Here is an 18,171-nt window from a genome sequence, read left to right as displayed (position 1 = left end):
GGGGTGCTCGATCCCCTGGCCCTAAGATCAAGACCTGAGCTGAAATCAAGAGTCAGAGCTTCAACTGACTGAGCCACCCAGGCACCCCGAAATCTCCTTTTAAATAGTGGCAAAAAAATGTGTTTATAGGAAACTTAAATTTTTATTCTAAGGGAAAAAGAGCCAAGGCTTCAGAGTATTCCTTCTCATCCAAAGTGTGAAATGTTTGGAGTCCAAGTCACACTTTTTTGGGTCGCCTCTAATGGAGGCTAACATCAACATCAGAGGGAACCATTTTCTCCCAATCCCCTAGTCTGGGGAGGGGTGTGGACAAAGCAAATGCTGTGCCTACAGCTGGGCAAGGCATTGTGGGAATAAACCTGTGTTGGCAAGGCTAATGAAACATACATGCATATATGTCCGTGTGTATTGATAAACAACACTGCATTAACTTAGGAGTTTCTGCATGATCATGAGTGATTTCACATTCAAGATAATTTGGGCTATAGTCACATAGATGCTATAGACTGGGGGTCTGCAAATTTTTTTTTCCGTAAAGGGCCAGATAGTAAATCCGTGGGCTTTGCATGTTTTAATACAATTTTATTTGTGGACACTGAAATTTGAATTTAATAGAATTTCCATGTCTCACAAATTATTCTTTTTTTTCCCCAACAATTTAAAAGTGTGAAAACCATTTTTTAGCTCACAAGCCATACAAAGAGTCAGCAGGCCAGATTTGGCCGATGGGTTGTAGCTTGCTAGAGGCCCCAGATCACTCCTCAAAGATGGTTTCATTTCACCATTCCAAGAGGCATGAGGACAACTACATCTCTCACTAAAGAGGAAACTAAGGCTCTAGGAGGCTTAAGCAGCTTACTTGTGTTTCAAGCTAGTCAGTGTTATATGTTATATAACATATATATATATATATATATATATATATGTATGTCAATATTAGGTGTTTAATAAGTATTTGTTGAATGATGGAACAATTTATCACTCTCAGTTATATGATATGCAGTAGGAAACGGTGTACTAATGTGCTGGTAAGGATCCTACTGCTAGGCAGATTTATGAGTTAGTAGGAAAAACTAACTTTACTTAATTATATCACCAGTAATTAAGTTTTCCTTACCTAGGCTCAGTGTTGTTTGCACGGGGAAATAAATATATTTCATAATACTAAGGAGCATTGTTTCCATATCTTAACATCTCTGAAATAGAGAATTGTAAAAATTTTTTGGCCAGGACATTGTGATGAAATTGACTGATCCTATGCAGGCACTAACATCAAAAACAAAAGTACCAAAATTTGCAGAATGGGTTTCAATGGCTTAGACGAAAATCCTTGGAAATAGTAGTGAAATAGGGAAGGAGTTGAGGAGGTAGTAAACTGGAAGTGTTTAGCAACTCTCTAAGTAGAAGCAAAAAAGTGAGGTAGCTCTACCTTAATAATAATAGCACAGTGCCTTTTAATTTCTTTATGGATTCTCTTAAAGTCACAGAGGAAGGACAGTATGTGTGAAACAACACAGCTATTGATAACTCTAAATGAAAGCGATTCAGAAGTAGACCCTGAAGATGACGAAGTTTTAGTAATATCTTAACTATTTAATACCTTTCTATGTTTATGTATTCTCCAGTTATTTATGATAAAATCCTATGTCTAGTTATTTTAATAGTTATAAAATAATAGAAATTATTTCAATAGTTATAAAATAAAACAACTAAATGATAAGAAAATGCGTCTTACTTTAATTGGCAAGATTTTTTAAAAAATCCTTAATGATTTGTAAAATAACAGTGCATCTTACAGGTGCGACATCTTAGAGGTAAACATACATCCATAGTATATGTCCATTTATAGTATATGTAGAATAGCAGCCTTTGGCACAAAATGATAGCAAGTAAGTGACAATATCAGAGATGTAATTAGAGGTTGCTGGCCCACCCCAATACTGCCTTGGTTTTTTATCACTGTCTGTGAAACCTATCAGATAACCAACATTGATGAATTCAGTGAAATGGGAAAAAGGGTAAAAATGACAGTTTTACCTTCAATGTGGTGCCAAGAAAAATTGTCTAAGACTTGACAGTGGGCAAAAGAGATCCGTGGGTGTCCCTCCTGTAGAAGGCCAGGTGTTGTCCAGCACACTCTCGGGAACTATCTGATTCTATAGGGTGTTACTCCATTGACGAACTTTCTATCAACTAGACTGTTTTATACATCTGTAGAGATAGAACTTGTAGAAAACTTGTAGTAATGAAAATGTGACTTGTTGGCAGCCATGCAAATACATTCGGTTTGGTGGAGAAGAAGGAATATATTTTATTGCCCTCTATGACATTAACTCATCTTTCAAATTTCAGGACCCCCGAACGTCATGTATGCATGTGTCTATGTGAGGCTATATTCGGTATTCCTGATTGTATGTGCATTATGGAGATGTATACATCTAAAATCTCTTTTGAATCAGTTTTATATCTTACTGGTTCCCTCATTAATTAATGATTTAAAGAAAATCTTTTACATTGATTCATTTTCTATTTGTATGAGAGTCATGATATCATCGTTCTGAAAATTACAATTTAACATTATTTACTATCTTGGAGAAAAAGGCAAATATAATGAGCATGTCACCCAACGTTAACAATTTACTCACTGTCTTTAGAGGAGATTAATTGTCTGGAATGTTTAAGGATATATGCAAAATAATATATGCTTAGATGCAGGTAAAAATCTTTTCATTAGCTGTGGTAAGAATTAAGGTATACCATGCACAGAGAGTTGTAGGACTCTAATGGAGCAGAGAGGAATAAAAAGTTCCACACCTGGAGACAGAATTCTACTTAAGGGAGAGGTCTGTATCATCTTTGCAAATTACTTTGATAAGCCACATTGCCATATGCCTCAGGGCAAGACCAGACAACCTAGGCAGGTACAAAGTCAAATTGTAAATGAAACTGGGGAGTTAGGGAGGGGAGGAAATAAAAAAAGACAAAGTGGATTCAGGAACAAAGCTGGATGTTGGGGCTTTATTAGAAGAGACAATCTCTGAAAATTCCCCAGATAGGGATGGGCTAATAACGACAAGTTTCGATCCTAATGTTCACTGAAGCCTACCCATATCCTTAAGTTTCTAGGACTTCCCCCCACCCTTATATGTAAAATGGAGGTTCAGAGTAAATTTTTCAAAATGTTAAAAGATAAGCTGATCCCAGCAAACAAGAGGATTTGGCCAAAAGGCCAAAGTTGGGCCAATAGTATTATAATAATATTATTATTCAAGAGGCATGATATATACTTTCTTAGTGAGTTGACGCTGAATCTAAATTTACACACATGCATACAGAAATACAGGACAGAAGCCAATATTATTGCAGCCGTGAATATACTATTCATTCTTCTTTGTTTTTTAACTTTAAAATGATAGGTCAGGTACATTTTTATTTGAAGAAGAAACATGAAGAAGATTAGCATTCCAAAAATGAATTTAAAAAGTCATGTCAATGTAAATATAAAAATTGTAATTTTACTTGTTATACAGTGTAATTTGAGTGAACTGGTTCTATATGTATATATTGCCTACATACGGATATGCAGAAAACCTAAGTAATTCAGCTTAAAAGGTTGTAATTTTTATGTTCAATCTATTTAACCAATACAAGGAATTTCATTAAACACTTAAAAATATTCATAAAACCTTAGAAGGGACCAGCATTATGAATTTATCTTATATTCTAAAACCAAATTTGGGTTGACAAATTCCAGCTACACCACACCATTAGGATAGAAGACCAATAACAGAAGAAACTATCTGAACATGAAACTGCACCCCCCCCCCAACTAAACTGTAGTGCTGTTAACGTGAAAAACACAGCATTATGAATGTCGACTTCATTTGAAAAGATGAGATAAAAAGACTTTCTGAAAATAGAAAGTTCCAGGAAGTTAATTGCGCTAGGGGTCAGTTCATATAATAGTTTGTATGAATCAAAAAAATATGTCCGAACTAGGAGTCTCTGGAACAAAGAGCACAGTCTGGAGGAGGAAAGCCTGCCTGCCACGGAGGTTGTGTGTTGCTGCATGGCTGGTGTTGAGGCTGCTTTTCAAGTAGAGAGGAGAGGGCTCTGTCAGTGATGTAAGAATCCCATCAATAGTGGAAAACACCAAGGGCTGGGTAGTGGTGCTTTGTAGACAAAATGAATCCCTATTGGATTTGACGGGTAGGAGCAGAAGAGAAAGTGGTTCACTAACTATGTGTTCACCGAAAGATCCAACAGTGGCCAGAGGAGCCTCGGGAAAGGATGCTTCCCACGTGGATAAGAAAGATGGTGATGGAAAGCCAGGCTGGTTCTGAGTAGAATTTGGGTGTAAACCTACTTGGAGCCGAAAAACATTGTCTCCCCATTGAAAGACTCTTGAGGGAATAATCAGCCATCCAATTACTGGTTGAGTTCTGAAACAAAATATGGTTGATTTGGCTGACCTTTTTGTCTGGTCTAGGGCATCTCTGCATTTTTATCAATAGAATGCAGTAAGTGACACTGAGTAAAACCTGTAATTTCGGCTTTCTCCACATATTGATGATCACTGGCTCCCACGTCGCCTCCCCATGTTTTATCAAGAATGCGGTTCTTTGGCCTTCTAAGAAAATTTGTGAAATTGCATTATTGAGTTCATGCCTCTCATTGTACAACCCCAGAAACTGGGATTCCTAGAAGGTAAAGAATTGCCAGGAACCATGCAGCCAGAGTCAGAAGCCATGGACACTTTGTTCCATGGCCCTGCTCGTCAGAGGCCAAAACACTAGCCTTGCAACATGATAATTTATACTTGTTGTGGCCTTTTAGTTCACTTTCTACTTGTATGCCTGTCTACATCCATCTTTTCCCAAGAAACTCTTAGACCATAATATAGACCTTAGGTTTCCAGTAACATTTTGGTCAACCTGAGATAAATAAAGAATTACTATTTCATATTATACTTATCCATTGATACAAGAAAAATAATTGGGATGTATGCCTTCTATGTAACACTTGAAGAAAAAATCCAATATATTCCTAATAAGTCATATGTGATATAATAATGACATGATTTTAATATAGTTCAGATTTTATTTCAACTATTTCTAAATTCAACTAGAAATAAAAATCTTCAGAAAAATGCTTTAATACTGGCTTTCTCTTTTATGCTAAAACAGGAGATCATATTTCGAGGAGATCTCCTATAACATTACTTTCCTATTAGGTTATCAGCCTAAATGGCGCTATTTTACTGGATTTCATATGTACCACAGATCCTGCTGGGAAAGCATAAAACTGGACTCATTTAGGAAGAGGCAATGTGGCTCTATGAGAAAAGCTGCCATATGTGAAACCTCACTTTATGCCTGTTGAAATTTTTGTATTTCAGATCTCCCAGGGATATGTCCATTGTGCTATTGTATAATTTTATCAGCATGAACTTCTGCTGAATATTTTCTCTTCTTTTCAAAACCCGTATTTTGGTAGAGCTAACTTCAAAACTTAATGTTGCAACATCTGTGCCCATACACCTGGGAGCCATAGAAGATGTATCCTGAAGATTATCTACATTTTCTAATCTTATAGAATGCTACAAAATGAGAGAAAAAGGTTATGCAATTTTTTCCTGGTCTGAAATTTTTTGAAAGCAACCACTTTCTGTCTCCTTGGATTCTCAAAATAAAAGAGAACCAATATTTTTAAAGCTATAAAGAATATCCCTACAAATGTAATAGAATATTCATTTGTTTTTGTTCGCAGATAAGAATAATTTTTTAGATGTTTGTGCAACTTTCCATTAAAAGACACTGAATATACACAAAACCTGGAGCTATATTCTCAAAATGCTTTCAAACAAGATTCTAATAGCTCCATGAGCCTAAAGAAAGCAAAAAAAAAAAAAAAAAAAAATTGTCCTTATTTGATTTATTTAGTACTTTTATTCCATGGATCTGCCAATAGATCAATGGTATCTTCTTTTAAAAATAGAAATTATGGTTGGATCAGCACTTCCCAAATAGAAGATTGACATCTTGACAAAGAAAAAGGAGTTTCTGAAGAGAAAGAATTGCCTCCCACCTCACCTTTCATTAATTGTTCTGTCTTTATAGAAAAGAACATACATATCGAAACCACCTGCAGGATTCGGTGTTGAAAAGGAAATGTGCAGAACAATTTTTTTTTGTTGTTGAAGGAAAAAGTGGAAAATATGAAGTTTTGATGGATTCAAAATAGTTAGGAAGGACCACAAATGGACTTGAGCAACTCCACATGTGGATTCTCTCGACTCGGTCGTCAATTTATCGAAGTGTGAGGAATACTAAACACTGAGTGCTTTCTATGTGGCAGGTACTGTGATTTCTGTACATGTGTCAACTCACTAAAGTTTCTCCACAACTGTACGTGACAGGTCATTTTGTCATCACCATGTTACAGAGGAGGACACTGAGGCATTGAAACTTGAAAGAACTTGCCCACAGCCACTCAGCATGTCAATGTGGGGAAGAGCTACTCCACAGTGTCCTGACTCTACATCACCCCACTCTCCTCCTGCAACTTCCCTTATGTGTCACAGGCTAGCTATTCACTCTTAACTTTGAAGCAAAGAATAAGATGATAAGGGGATGCTTAAGTTATTTCAAATTTAAACAGGAATATGCAAGGCAGGACCAAGTTAAGTATCTGCCAGAAAGAAGGGGAGGGAAAATTCTGTTAATTCAAAGCCACACGCATTATTACTCTCCTGCAGTGAAAAGTCACATTTGAAAAAAGAAATCCAACTTCAAAGTTGCTACAAGCAAGTAGCCGACTTTGACTTCACTTCTTTCTCACGAGCCATTCTGCCATGTGCTATAGAGGATTGGCATCCCTGCAAGGGAGAGGGATGTGGGTATTTAATTCCTCAGTAATTAGAGGAGGGCTAGATGCTGGAGAACTACTGGAAGAAGGGACACCAAGTCAGTGAGTGTGGAATGCCACCTTTTCCCTTGTAGGTCAAGTCAAAAAGAAGAAAATGTACCCATTGTTTGAAGTTCCTCATTTGCATGTCTTGAGGCACAATATACAAAGTAAATAATTTCTGCTATAGAGAAAGTAAACAGGCAGGCAAGACATTGTGTGTTTTACATGTTAGAAGTACAACTGAAGAGAGCAATGCCATGTATCTGTCTGAAGTCAGGGTCCCATCAATTCTCTGTTACATCATCAGACATAAAATACTCCAGATATGCCATTTACTTGACTTGCCGGGAACATGGTATCATGAGCCTGAACTAGGATTTGCAGGGAAATGGAGAAAAGACTATTAGAAACAGAGAGATGGAAGAATATTGTGTTCTAAATGCAATGGAAATCTTAAAAAAGATGTTGAAATCACTAACATGGCTTAGTAATTAAACTGTGTCAATGCCCCGGCCAAGAAGAATTCGTAATTTGGAAGCTGTAGTTACTATAGACATGATTTTATTATTGAGATCATGTCTGTGTTTTAATTTGGAAACAAAATTGATCACTGTGTTCAATAAACAAGGCCTGTCAAGTTATTACTTTGCAACAGCTTTGCAAACACATACTTATTTAAGAGCAGCATGATTTATGATATAGTATACCCGACAAATGATTTCATTTTTTATTTCATATTGAGCTTCTTTTAAGAGATTGTTTTATATTTTAAAATGGAACTCATCAAGTTCTTCAATAAATATTACATTTCTTTGATAATAGGTTTTTAATATAGATATTTTAAAAGGATGCCTGTCTTTACTCCAATATATTGACTTGATGCCCCAAATACTTCTTTAAAATTTACGAAGTGTTCGTTCCTCCTATGTCTTCAGAAATCATTATAATGCTCACTTATTTTTTTTAACAGTATTCAATATTACTGCATCCTAATATTAGTGGACAAAGCATGCAATTTAGAAGGTTCATGTAATGTGTATATTTTACATAAATTGCTTCTTTAATCAATACCATATGAAGGATGACAGAAGGAAATCAATACAGAAAGTCTTATCTTTGTGTTTTAAAGCCATCTCAGACTTTCTAAGACTCTTATCCATCTAGATCCATCTAGTCCATAATTTCAATTCCTTATAGGCTTTCTCAATACTAGAATTTTTGTATTTCATGATTTTTAAATTAAATTAAATTAAATTGAAACAAATAATAAAAAACATCTTCAAACTCCTTGAAAGGGCAAAAATTACAAGTATCTTCTTTTGCTACTTCTAGATTTTGTTCTACTCTCACAAGTAGGTTCAGGATGAAAGAAATGCTCATTTTCCCTCTTTACAGACTGCTATTGCAGGAGGGTAACTGATGGTTGCATTCTAGGTGGGAATCCCAGGAAACTCTTTATTCTTGATGGGTTAATTTAAGAGCAGTCCTACCTTTTTCACCTTCTTTGTCTTCTTGGTCATCTGTTAGCGGGATCACTTCTGGTTGCTCCACAGTCGTGTCATCTTCCTGGTTTGGTGAGAGCTCTAAATAGAATGAGACAGAAGGAGACTCAGGTATGTTTTCATCGGAATCATTGAGAAAACAAAGTGACTAAAGCAGAGAAAGTTAAAGTTCCTTTCTTTTTCCCCTCCGAGAGTTTTAAGAGGCACACAGAGCAGAACACTATTGCCATGCTCTGGTAATTAGTGCCTAAAACACACACGCACACTACTCACAAACACCAGGATAAACAAAAGTCATGGTTCACAGTTTCATCTCATTCTCGGATAACAAGGCATTCTGGTTTCAATACCTTCTGTTTCCATATATGAGCTCTGGGAGTCTGCCTCAATTTTTATTTCATTCTTCATTGAATCATGCTCTTGTCCTGTTAAGAACAGTGGTTGAAAAATAAAAGAAATGAGACATGCATGATCGTAGGTTTATCCCTGGTTTGGAAAAGCAAAACATTCAGAAACCGTGTTTCGATCCTGCATGGAGAGGCAGAGAACGGTTTCGAACCAAAGTGTGCAACTTTGCAAGTCATCAAATTTATGTCAATTATTTTATGAGAAATAGCCAGGTAATTAGGCAAAAACCTCTTCTTTGGACTGACTGGTGTAATTGGTGTTTAGCTTATCAATGCACTGAACGTCGATGGACACAACCTGGAAGTTCTGAAATTTTAAGTAATTCCTGGGCTGTATGGGTTATCTACACTTAATTTTCCTTTAAGATGTATAAATTTCCTGTACTGAGGATTCCTAGAAAATTAAAACCCTAGTATTCTCATTCTCCCATTAAAAGAGCATGAACAACTTAAGTAATGTGAGCACGCAGGGATTGGGTCACCTAACAGCTCAACCATTCTGTTAAGACACCTACTAAATATAGCAAAGATCAGGAGAGAATTCAGCCAATTCTTGATTACTCCAAGGCTGATTATCTAGTAATGGTTTCTCTTCCACACCCCCTGGCTTCTCCCCCTCCCCTCCCCTGTAGAGTTTTGAATATTTAAGTGCTCATTAAGAGAGGAAATTGAAATCTGTCCATTTGCCTCATTTTAATGAAAGGTTTTATGCTGAGAATATGCTTTTTTTTAATGCTGAGAATATTTAACTGTTAAACTAAAAAAAAAAAAAATCCAGAGCTAGAGTTGGTTATTGGCATGAAGGGGATACAGAGGGGCTTGGACTCTGCTGTGGTAGACTGCATTATTGTTTCAACTGGTCCCTACTTCTTCCTGTAAGAGGATTCAACTCCATGTCTGTGACCATGTGACCTGCAGTGGCCCCTGTGGGACAAGTGTTTGTTCCCACCTCACTGACACCAGGTCTATTAGTGTGACTTGGTTTACAAAATGGCACATTTGGGCAGAAGCTTTAAGATCCATTGCATGTGTCCTCCATCTTTCTTGCTCCTAAGTGAGTGTGCTCCTTCAGTCTACATCCTGGAATGAAAGCATGTGGAGCAGAACCAAGCAGAGACAAAACACACCTTTGTTGTCAGCCAATGGAACTTTTAGGATTATTTGTTACTTCAGCAAAGCTAACTCGTACAACCCTTTATCTTTACAGTTTCCTCTTTCATGCAACTATCCTTAAGCTGCCCACTCTATGGCTTCCCCTTGGTTCACTCTCTGCTAGCATGACCCCCCAAAAAAGTTTTTTGACATCATTCCTCTTGAGCTCAATTTTAATCAAAAGGATCCGATAAAATAATTACAATGGAGGCATATTTATCTGTCTGATCATTGAAGCGAAATTTCTCAAGCTGTCTTTGATGACTCTCTGTCATCACTTCTAAAATTCAATGAAGTGCCATGTCTTGATGATTCTGCAAAATGTTTCTCTTTTCCCACACTTCATTTCCCCTTCCCCTTTCCTCATTTAAGGATATATTGTCTCTCTCTTGGATCTGTCATTTTTTTCTCCTGTAGTGTATCCTGTGAATTGCTAGCTGAAATACCTTTTAAAACATGGATTTGATCAAGATGTTTCCCCTGCCGATAAACCCCATTCACCTCCATTCCACTCTGGTGCTACTTAAACTATGGTCTGTGGGTAAGCAACACTGGAATTTCAAAAATATAGGAGTTCAGGCCTCATCTCAGACCTAGAGTCAGATTCTGCATTTTAACAAGATTTCTAGGTGATCTGTATGTGCATTAAAGCTTGAGAAGCACTGGCCTAGGATATATGTGTATCTGCAAATTATTTATCCTATAAAAAATGCCAGACTTGGCCCAGACACTTCACATACATTATCTCTAATTACCACATTAGCTCTGAAATTAAGTCTTGTGATACCCATTCTGCTTTCAAAATGTTCAACTACAAATCCTTTCTTCCTTTTTGTTTTGCTTGGACATGTCTTTATTTTGCCTTTTAGTTTTTAAATTGAAGTATATCTTGCTATAGTAAAACACACAAGTCGTAAGTATATAGCTTGAAGACTTTTGACATGCACATACATGTGTCTCCCTGTGCGATCACCACCCAGAACAAGAACATTTCTAGCACTAGTGGCTCTCCCTGTTGGTACCAATGGACACCCTACAACAGGTGAAAGGTAATAGTTTTGTCTGTTCTTGAAATTCATAAAAACAGAACATACACTATATGCTCTCTTGTAGCTTGCTTTCTCACATGTCCTCTGTGAGATTAATCCCAGTTGTTGTATATGTCAAGTGTTTATTCTTTTTTGTGGATGTATAGTATTCCACTATCCAAATATATTATGTCCTATGGATGTTGAATTGTTTTCAGTTTGGGGCTATTATAAAGAACACTGCTAAAAACATTCTTGTGCGTGTCTTTTGGTGGATATATGTATTCATATCACTTGGATATAAACTCAGGAGTGATATTGACAAGTAATAGGCAACACATAACTTTGGCTTTACTAAATCCTGAAAAACAGCATTTGGAAGAGTGTGTTCCACTTTATACTCCCACAAGAAATGTATGAGAATTCCATGTGTGCCCTTTATCCTTCAGACAATGTCATGATACTACTAGTCACAAAATTCTTTAATATGGAGAAGAAAGCTGTGCAAAATCTTTTCCCCAAAACCCATTTTTTTCTTCACCTTTGGGTACCATATAAAGCGATAATGCCACACACTATTGGTCACTTACTTGACACTGTATTATGTGCTACTAAATGACAGATACGTCAGGTGCTGGAAATAGATCTTAAATAAAATAGATACAATACTTGTCCTCAAAATGCATAGTTGAAAGGAAAAAGGCACTAAATGTGCATAAAGTTCTTTCTAGTAAGATGTGAAACAGAGTTCCAAATTTATGAAAAACTCACTTTTAGCAGATTTTTAGACCACATGAAACTGCGAGGGATAACAAGTATACTGGACAACAAAATCAACACTGAAGCACTCTTAAACAGACTAAATGAAACATGAAGAAATTTGATAAGGATAAATGTTAAATTCTAAAATCAAGTTTCAACTTCAAGGAATGAGATGGGAGGAAATCAATCCTATTTCTGGTAAAACTAGAGCTACAGGTTTTGTATTCCATGTTTACCCTAGATAAATACTGGATGGATATCAGAATAGTTGGATGGAGAGAAGGATTATAGCACATGGAAAGTGAAGGGGAGGGATGCCTGGATGGCTCAGCCAGTTAAGCATCTGCCTTCAGCTCAGGTCATGATCCCAGGTCCTGGGATCGAGTCCCGCATTGGGCTCCTTGCTTAGCGGGGAGCCTGCTTCTCCCTCTGCCTGCTGCTGCCCCTGCTTGTGCTTTCTCTCTCTCTCTCTCTCTCTGAAAAATAAATAAATAAAATCTTAAAAAAAAAAAAGAAAGAAAATGAAGGGGATTTCTCCATTTATTTCCTGGCAAACATCTTGCCTGGATAGCTCTTTCTAGCTATCCAAACAAACAGGAGACTTAAAAATGAAACATAATAAAAGAGGGGAATTATAGTAAGGGAAAAATATTTTCGTAAAAAAAATATATTCAGAAAAACATAAAACATAGCATTTTTGGGTTTGCAATGAACTCTAAGAACGGATAAATAAGGAAATGAAAAGATGTATTAAATGAAGAAGAAATTGTCTGAGACAATCAGAAAAATCTACAAGCCTAAAAACACAATGACAACATGAACATCAGCAAAGGATGTCATAAAAGAGAATGAACACTATTCATAAATTAATGTTTTAGAAATCAAACTTTTGAATTAAAATTCACTAAGAAGGCAAAAGTTAGGGAGCAAAATGAAACACAAAAAGATGATAGATACAGAGGACAGAAAATGCAATAGAATTTCTAATTTAAGGATTAGAGGAAGTCTAAGCAGCTGTATTTTTTTGTGATAGCAACCATTAAAAACATTATGAGATTTTCAAAGATTGTAGAACATAGAATATGATTTCATTTTTTGTAACGATGTACTCATCTGCATTTTATATTTTACAACAAATGCATATTATGTAATTTAATAATTATAATGAAACAATTTAGAAAATAGAGAAAAATGCTTTCAGTGATATCATAGAAGAAAAATTTGTAACTAAAAGGTGTTTGAGTCTAGCCAAATCGTTACTTTTGCTCAATGTCTACTCTATTTGAACTCTAAAGAAACACTTGAGAAATTCAGCTGTTGAGTACCTCTTTCTTCTTGAATGTTCCTCTTTTTTGTCTTTTGGTCAAATCACCTACCTTTCTGTTCTATGTCCCAACCTACTCACCATTTTCTAAACATATTACTTTATTTCTTGTCTTTGTGTCCACTTAACACATGTTCTCATTGGTTGAAATACCCCATGTTCCCCCTTTCTATCTGGTAAAATTCTCCTCATCTTTCAAAACTAAGTCATCAATTTACTTTTCTTTGTAACATCCTCTGAATCACTAGGCAGGATCAATCATTTTCATGTTTTTGCTTATTGAGTTCCTTTGCTCATTTATCTATTTATTATTCATCTTATTACACTGTATTATAGTTGTATCTGTAAACGTCTCTCTTACCAGGCTATGAGCATTGTGAACATAAAAACTGTGCTTTATTCATATTTCCCTTCCCAGTACCTACTAATAAGGATTGATCAATAAATATCTATTTAATTGGCTGTCCATTATAGTACTCATCTATGTCTGCAAATAGTAATTAGGGACCGTAACTTACTTTCTATTGCATCCTTTAGCAACACAATAAGTGCCTTAGGCTGCTAAGCACTCCGTATACTATATTTATTGGAAAGAACCCTGAAAGAAGAACTTGAAGTTTTAGGCAAATCACAACCTCTTTGGGCTTCAGGTTCATTATCTATTTTTAAGGCTGTAGAACTAGATAATATCTTAGATTCCCTCTGTCTTGGGCATTATATGAGGATCTGTCTCCTGGTAAAGCTTCTAGTCACCGCTGATGTTTGTTTATTGGGTGGATGATATTGAGAGAGGACATTCACTGTCTGAGTGAGCCCCATTCTCCATCGCTGTTGAAATAGGGAACCAACCACCACACCTATTCCTGGATCCCTGCTGGGACCCTTGACTTGTCATTTGCAATCGGGCTTTGTCTGCACAATGAAGGCAAGAGTAGAGCATTCAGAGAACAGAAGCAGCCACTCTGTATTCCTGTGTGTCCCCAGTCCCAGTGCCCCATCTGATAAATCTTCAGAGGAATTTAATCAGGGATAGGAAGACCACAATTCAGCAGGGCCTGGGGCCCCTGCTGATAAGGGGGGGACTGCCTGAGGTGGCAGCCTAAGGCTCTTGATGAATACTAGGGATTTTCTCTTTGACTAAGAAGGCCCTGGCACTTCACTTTGAGGATGAGAGGCATTGCAAAGTTCTTGTGGAGTATTTCGCCCCCCTTGCCTTTTCACTTCTTCCCCCTCTTGATGTTTTTCAACCTGTGTGCTTTACATATTTTGACAGTCTTTTCCTGAAATAGAAATACATATATTTTCTTCTTTCTAATTTTTCTGAAATAAAGTCAGTAAAAAATGGGAAAGAAATGAGGTGCACAGCTTTGAAATCCAACAGTAATCATATTTGCTCATTCCTGAGCCAAGCCAGGACTAGGCATATTACACAAAGAGGAAGTACTTGTGTGAGCTCCTTGCCCTGCACCCAGGCCTGCTGTGTGTTAATGATGACTCCAGGAGTCTCCAGCCCTTCTGCCTTCCTCTACAGTGCACTCAGACATTCCATTTGCTTTCTTGACCCCATGGGGGCAAGCTTTATGTTTGCCTCTCCACATTCAGTCTAGTTGAATTCCACCCACTGTCCTCTGCCTTAATCCCTCCTGGCAGAGGAAACAAAGGAACATAAAGGGTCCCACAGTTTATATATATATTTTTATACAGTGAACTCAATCATCCATGCTAATGGGAGGGGACTATTAGAACAGATAATCCAAAAATCCATTCACTTTTCTTTAGAAATAGATCACGTGATTATTTCTTGGAGCCCTGGCAATTAAGTTTGGCTCAAGCTAATGCTTTAAATAATTTGCATAAAAATTGGTCTGGGGCCATCAGTCTGGAACTAAACATTTCTAGAGGATAAACCTAAATGCACTCTGTAAATGGACTGGTTTTGAACAATAGTAACAAAAGTATAGTTTTATTGTTTGCAGATTATTATATGCTCAAATCTTCATAAGAACAAAGACTTTGTTTCTTCGATGCTTGTCTTAAAGACAATGGAAAATTGTGTCCTTTTGTTAAACCTGAAACTTGATTGCTGCTAATATTCAAAATTTTACATGTTTACCATGTCTAAAAATAACCTCAGTTTAAGAGCAAAAATTAAACCTAGATTAGTGTGAATTTGATTATCTTCTAGATACCCTTCATTTTTTTTTCCTGGGGCCAAAAAGCTTACTACCTAATGTAAATTATTTCTAAAATTATTTTTTCTTGCAGTTACAAAAGAATTGTAGTTTCCTTCTAGAAACACTGAAAAATACATATAAGTATTCAGAATTATGAGTAATTTTATAACTATAATTCATAGCTATAATAATTTTATAACTGTCACGTTAATATTGTAAAGTGCTATCTTTCTTTTGTGTGTGTATATATGTATGTAGATGTACATCTGTATATGCATACATGTGTGTACACATGCATGTAGATATACCTTTGTATATGCATACATATGTATGTATCTGTATATATATGTTTGTGAGTCTTTGTGTATGTGGCTCAATACACATACACATACACAGAAATATATAAATAGATCCTAGGATCAAAATGAATTTACACTTTGATTCTTACTTTTTTAGTTCATATTTTTATAAGCATCTTACACTGTGATTAAAATTTCTTCAGAAGTTTTATTTTTAAAAGATGCAGTATATTCCATGTTATGGACAAAATTTTGGATGTCTCCTTTCTTTTCCCCTATTAAACATAGTATTGCAATGAAGATTTTTGTCAATACATGTCTCCCTACTCTTGGTGGGTGTTACTTTAAGACAAATTCCTAAATCATAATTCTAGGACAAAAGTATGAACTCTTTACTTTTTATTAGATTTTGTCGAAATTGCTGATGAGGAGGTTATGTCTTTCAGTCTACCGCCAATGGTGTGTGAGCATGATTGGATACCCTATTCCCAGCAATTCTGGGCATTATCAATCCTACTTAAACTTATCTGATATTCAAAAGGAGAAGACACTGAAATCATGTTTTTTTGCATTTCTTAAAAGATTTTATTTATTTGAGAGAGAGGGAACACAAGCAGGGGGAGTGGCAGGCAGAGGGAGAAGCAGGCTCCCTGCTGAGCAAGGAGCCCAATGCGGAATTTGATCCCAGGATCCTGGGATCATGACCTGAGCTGAAGGCAGACAATTAACCGACTGAGCCACCCAGGCGTCCCAATTCATCTTTTGTAAATTATAATTGAGTCCTTTGTCCATTTTTCAATTGTGTTTTTATTTTTTATTTTTTTAAAGATTTTATTAATTTATTTGACAGAGAGAGAGATAGCGAGAGCAGGAACACAAGCAGGGGGAGTGGGAGAGGGAGAAGCAGGCTTCCCACAGAGCAGGGAGCCCGATGCGGGGCTCGATCCCAGGACCCTGGGATGATGGCCTCAGCCGAAGGCAGACACTTAATGACTGGGCCACCCAGACACCCCCTTTTTTTTCTTATTGATTTATGAGGTCTTTTTTTTCTGATTCTTTATCATTTAGTTTGAGGGTACTTTTCCTGGGAGTTTTTCTTTAGAATTTGATTATAATCTTTATCATGTCAAAATGTATATATTCAGATTTAGCCATTTCTCTCTTTTATGACATATTTTGACACATGCACACACATTTTGCAGATATATATATATATATGTATGCCTTTTTATAACATATGTATACAATCATGTGTTTATGCGTTTTTATTTACAATTCTCAAAGCAGTTCTTATTTCAAAATTAAAAAAAAATCACGTTTTTGTTCTTTTAGTCTGGTATTTTTAGTTTCATTTTTACATTCCATCTTTGCTCCTCCTGTAATTTAAGCTGGTATAAGGAATGGGGTTGGGATTCAGATTATTTTTCCAAATGGCCAACCAATTGTCTTAATGCCATTTGTGGAGTCATCTGTCTTTGAAATGTCAGCCTGAAGATGTGCTAAAAACCCAGATCTACTCTGGTCCATTTCTAAACTCTTTATTCTGTTTCATTTATTGACTTGCCTATTCCTATAGTAGGACTACACTGTTAATCACATTTTTCAAAGATTCCATATTATTTTTAGTCTATTTATTCTATCATCAATTGAAAATATACCTGTGAATTCCCCATTGCATTTCCAATGGGAATTTATTCATACTGTATCATCTGGCACATAAAAAACCATCATTATTATATTAAATCAGGGATTTAAATTTTTATTGATATAAAATGAGCAATTCTTTCTTGCTTGAGACTTTTTGCTAGAATTCTAACTGGATAGATCCTTAAGTAGTTTCTCATGTTTTCTTTTGATGCTCATTTCCCAAATTTACCTTTCCTGACTTTATATTTTTTTATTTTTATTTATTTGTTTGTTTGTTTGTTTATTTTAAAGATTTTATTTATTTATTTGACAGAGCGCACAAGCAGGGGGAGCAGCAGTGGGAGAGGGAGAAGCAGGCTTCCTGCTGAGCAGGTAGCCCGATGCAGGACTCGATGCCAGGACCCTGGGATCATGACCTGAGCCAAAGGCAGACGCCTAACTGACTGAGCCACCCAGGCACCCCCTTACTTTATATTTTTCAAAAATTTTAAAAAAGATTTTATTTATTTATTTGAGAGAGAGAGTGACTAATCAAGAGAGAGAGAACATAAGCCAGGAGGGAGAGGCAGAGGGAGAGAGAGAAGCAGACTCCCTGCTGAGCAGGGAGCCCAATGCAGGTTTTGATCCCAGGACCCCGAAATCATGACCTGAGCTAAAGGCAGATGCTTAACCGACTGAGCCACCCAGGCGCCCCTATTTTTTTTTTAAATTAATTCAACCCAACTGACTTTTACACTTAATAAATTAACCTAATTACATTTCCTGTCATAACCACTTGCCTGTGTTTCTGTTATCTTATTTGATATATTGTGCTTTTTTTACACTGCTATTTATTTTTTTTATTTGCATTATTGAATATACTCATGTGTGGTATGAAACATACCAGGAAATTGAGAGAGTAAGATCTCTTCCTTTAATTCTATTGTGATTTAATTCTATTTGTGATTATCACCAATTTTTTTCAAAG

At 36.3% G+C, this 18,171-nt stretch overlaps 1 protein-coding gene across 1 annotated transcript in view; it reads right to left on the bottom strand.

Moving 5' to 3' along the window:
- The window catches only part of MACROD2 (mono-ADP ribosylhydrolase 2), a 1,298,181-nt gene that overhangs the window by 53,081 nt on the left and 1,226,929 nt on the right, over positions 1 to 18,171 (bottom strand). The window contains exons 11-12 of the mRNA XM_032419411.1: positions 8,762 to 8,836; positions 8,400 to 8,492 (exon numbers count right to left, since the gene is read on the bottom strand). Of these exons, the coding sequence (XP_032275302.1) occupies positions 8,400 to 8,492; positions 8,762 to 8,836 (168 nt within the window). The remainder of the gene's footprint in view (positions 1 to 8,399; positions 8,493 to 8,761; positions 8,837 to 18,171) is intronic.

This window comes from Phoca vitulina, unplaced genomic scaffold (assembly GCF_004348235.1).
Source record: "Phoca vitulina isolate PV1807 unplaced genomic scaffold, GSC_HSeal_1.0 scaffold22, whole genome shotgun sequence".
NCBI lineage: Eukaryota > Metazoa > Chordata > Mammalia > Carnivora > Phocidae > Phoca > Phoca vitulina.
The sequence above is the reverse complement of the archived record's forward strand: the minus strand, read 5'-3'. Positions and strand labels throughout refer to the sequence as shown.